The following is a 3,957-nucleotide window of genomic DNA, read 5'->3' as shown; positions in this document are numbered from 1 at the left end:
AGTAAGTAAAATTCATGATAAAAATCAGACCCCAAGAACATGCTTCTAATTTGTTTCATTGGAATCTAACCACACATGCCCAACTAGATTGCTAAACTTCAAATCTAGAGCAGAAAAAAACCTAACTGATCGTGGGAAGTTGTGACACCTTAACCTTTATGCGCTTTCTTGCTGCGTGAGATCTTTCGATCCATTGTCTGACGAGTGGCGTTAAACAACAGCAACAGCTAATGAGAAAGAACTTATTTTTATTTCTTTCATTTCCACATCGCCAGGCCCTTCCACTGGTCCACGCAATAACGATTGCAGCTCAAAATGCCACCGTACCGGACGGAAATGGTTTAGTTTTCCGTAGACCTTTGCCCTGTGCTAACCCGGAAGTAGTGAAAAAAAAAAATGAATTTCACGCGATTAGTGTTCTGTTTGATGTTTCTACTGTTGCTGTCCAGTGGGCTCCAGGGGGCACCATTCGGGCGCAAGATTCGACGTCAAACGATTGTGAGGCTCATCTTTTTGTGGTAGCGTTAAAACTCACTAATCAGATTTTTATTTTGGTTTCAGAAATTCGGCCGAATTTTCAGTAAGACTTTCAGCAACGCTCTGTCGGTCTTTTTCGGGAGGTGATTCTCTGATTGATGGCACTACCTAAATATACTTTGATTAAAACGAATTTATTTGATAAATGTTTCAGTGATATTTGAATAATAAAAACATAATGTTAAAATTCAAACATAAATCTGCTCCTGTGTTGGATGTTGAGTGTACTTCTCAGATGTCCGAAATGGATTCAACACTTTTGTTTTTGCTGTTTTATGGGCTATTCATGCTCTAATTATTCACTTGCAGTGGAAATGCATTGTATTTTTTTTTTGTTAATTTGTTTAATTAAATCGTCCACCAAAAAGGTTTACCTAATCGCTGTCAATGCAGTCGATCTTTGTGTTATTGCCAATCTTGATTTCATGTTTTACTAGCCCTTCAGCGGTCGCGTCAACTTTAACCGTTACGTGGGTAGGTGTATCATTGGCTGTTACGGATGAGAGCAGCTGTCTGGTACTGGAACTGGAGGAATAGCTATCACCGGAGCTACGTGTTGACGTGTGTGAGTTACCACTGATGGGACTATCGGGAAGAGAGCCTTGCGAGGCTTCCTTCAGTACGGTAAGTGGCGTGGAAAGTTTCTTCGATCCGTCAACTTTCTCTTCATCCTTCAAAGGGCTAAGAATTGTGGTGTGAGGATCCTCGGGGGTGTAGTAGTCCGAGTCCTCGGCGGAAGCTAGGGTTACGAACGACTTTTGGTTTCGAGAATTTTCTACTTCCTCCATCCGTAAGATGCTTGGCATTTTCTCGTATGTATCACAGTTCTGCTCGACACAATCGTTCTCGACCTCCTTCTGCAGCAGTGGGGATAATTTTTCCGCCTCGCTATCATCGTCCATCTCGATTACATTGGGCAGTTGAGATTTTTCATTGACAAGCAGAACCGTCTCCCGGTCCAGCGTGGGGTTATCTTTGACGGTTAGCTGGCTTGTAGTGTTCCGTAGGCTTCCCTTCTCGCGGGGATTTTTATCTTTGCTGACCGGAGCGCGCTGCATCAGCGGCGAGTGCTTAGTTAGCAGTTCCTTCGTAACGCAGGCAACCGATCCGTCCTCTTTGGACAGCAGAAGTGACATACGGAAGTCCACGGCGTTTTGATTTAGTTTTTCACGCGATCCAGTGGTATCGGCTTCTTTTGCTGTGGCTTTTTCCGAGTCCGGTTTTCCCAATGTCTTGTGGGGCAGAAAAATTAGAACAGAAAATGAAATGATTATAGCTCAACCAGATCTAGCGAACAAATTTTACCTGATTAGTTGGGGTACTTTCGGTGTTACCATCGGTCGTGTTGTTTCCATTTTCGGTAGTTATCTGCGATTTAGAACAACTGATTGGTCCATTAAGCGCTTCTATCAAGGACACTGGGATATAACCAGATGGAATGTTATCCGTACTCTGCAAAAGTTGTCAATGATCAATCGTTTTTGTCGAATACCTCCAACCATACTTACATCCTGAGGACTTTGAGCGGTGACCACATTCGATAGCGTGGCGCTTTTCTGGACAGCACGAATCTGCAGCAGTGCACGGAATGGCGCACGGCAAATGGGACAATTATTTGCCTGATATCGCAGCGAATCAGCACACGAATTGCACAAACACAAATGCCTACACGGAAGAATCAGGGTGTCTCTAGTGTCACACATACAGATTACACACTCACTCCCGTTGTCGTCGGTATCTTCATCACCGATAGATTTATTAACAAGCTTATTCTCGATTCCGTAAATCTCCTGCAGTAAGTAACAAAGGCCATCGACAAAAATCTTCTGTTTCAGGGCTCGCAAAGCATAGGTTCCGTCCGTGTGATGATCTACAACACAGATAGTCGTGTGGCTTTGACGGCAATCTTCGTTGCCTTCTTCCACGGCACAGTGTATGACAACCGGGAATGTGTCCTTCTCGGAGTTGTACGAAAGATCATCCTCGGAAAATAAAGCAGGATTGAAGACATGTGACGGGGCTGTAAAAACCTGGTTCACTCCCCGCTTGAAGTGGAATGTTTCCGACGACAGTGACGAATCACGTGGAATATAGTTCACGCCAGCGCTTCCGATATCTTCGATGCAAAAATAGTAAACCGTAATAGCGCATCTCGCGTCCGCATCAAACACAAATTCAATATTGTACGCACTAGTTTTAGTACCGTCTCCGTGGATTTTCGCAGCGCAATCGGATGCCTTCACAAACCGCACCGATTCCTTGCGTATGTTGATAAGACTTTTCAACGTTTTGGTTGGCTCTGTTGCTTGCGGTGGTGGATAAGGAAACTAAAATGAAGATGCTCAATTGGCCATCACTCGTCAAACGGATTACATTACTGCTCAAACTTACCGGAGTTGGTTTGCAACCGAGGAAGTTTAGATCTGCATTCTCACCGAACAGATAAGCTTCTGGCTGAGGAGTGTCAAACCGTTCGCCACCCATTATGAAGTGTGTACCGAAATAGTTACCTGCAGTTGAGAAAACATATGGATGGACGGGGACAATCTTCCGAGAAGGAATCCCATCATAGACGTACCTGACCGAGGAGGATACTTGTACTGATGGTTCGCACTCATTTCAGCCTCTTCCACGGCTGCATTCTGTCTGCTGGCTAGTGCACCCATATTTACTCCGCTGCCACTGCACTCGAATTTCCGTACCCTTGAACAAGCCTTTTCCAGTGTATTTTCAACCCAACTAGCAGCGAAGAAAGTGGTTTCGCGATTACTACAATCCTGAAATCTTTGTTTCTACCCTTTTCTACTGCACTCTAGGCTTGAACGAAAATTTTTCACTCCGACATTATGAATAGGAAAAAGTTTCCCATTTGACACAATTAGAGAAAGAAAATATCACACACTGGTTCACCCATAAACCTCTACCTGCTTCTCCGCATTGCCTCTCTGCTGCTGACAGCTTATTCCTTGCGTACTAGTCAGCCTATACACCAGAGAGACGCCAAGATACTCACCGTTAAGGCAACTGTCAACATCAAAACGGATAACGGCAATGCAAAATTATACAACTCGCCCGTTTTGATGTTGACAGTTGCCTTAACGGTGAGTGTCACGGCGTCTCTCTGGTGTATAGGCTGACTATTGCGTACGGACAAGCGTTTCAAGTCAAGAGGTAAGCATTCATCGATTGGTTCGTGGTAGTGGTGCACTTTGTTTCGCTTTTTGGTAGAGTTTTGATCAACTAATAAAGCACTTTGGTGTTTAAAAGCTATGGTGAACTGAACAAAAGCCGATTGGCAAAAGCTGAGTCTACATTTGATGACTACAGCAAGAAAAAAATAGTGCGGTCAGTAAAGGCAATGTCATACCTTGGTAGACGTTAAGACATTGAAACTTCATACACACAATATGCCATTTGGTT

At 44.0% G+C, this 3,957-nt stretch overlaps 1 protein-coding gene across 1 annotated transcript; it reads right to left on the bottom strand.

Moving 5' to 3' along the window:
• Positions 1-650: 650 nt before the first annotated feature.
• LOC129717581 (probable E3 ubiquitin-protein ligase MGRN1) lies at positions 651-3,501 on the bottom strand. The gene is made up of 5 exons (XM_055667595.1): positions 3,116-3,501; positions 2,929-3,047; positions 2,046-2,864; positions 1,843-1,989; positions 651-1,769 (listed from the first exon to the last, which is right to left on the bottom strand). The coding sequence occupies exons 1-5, from the start codon at positions 3,201-3,203 to the stop codon at positions 912-914; spliced, it is 2,031 nt and encodes a 676-aa protein (XP_055523570.1). The 5' UTR covers positions 3,204-3,501; the 3' UTR covers positions 651-911.
• Between the last annotated feature and the right edge of the window lie 456 nt (positions 3,502-3,957).

The sequence above is a fragment of the Wyeomyia smithii genome, chromosome 1 (genome assembly GCF_029784165.1).
Source record: "Wyeomyia smithii strain HCP4-BCI-WySm-NY-G18 chromosome 1, ASM2978416v1, whole genome shotgun sequence".
Lineage (NCBI taxonomy): Eukaryota > Metazoa > Arthropoda > Insecta > Diptera > Culicidae > Wyeomyia > Wyeomyia smithii.
This window is presented reverse-complemented; position numbering and strand designations above follow the sequence as displayed.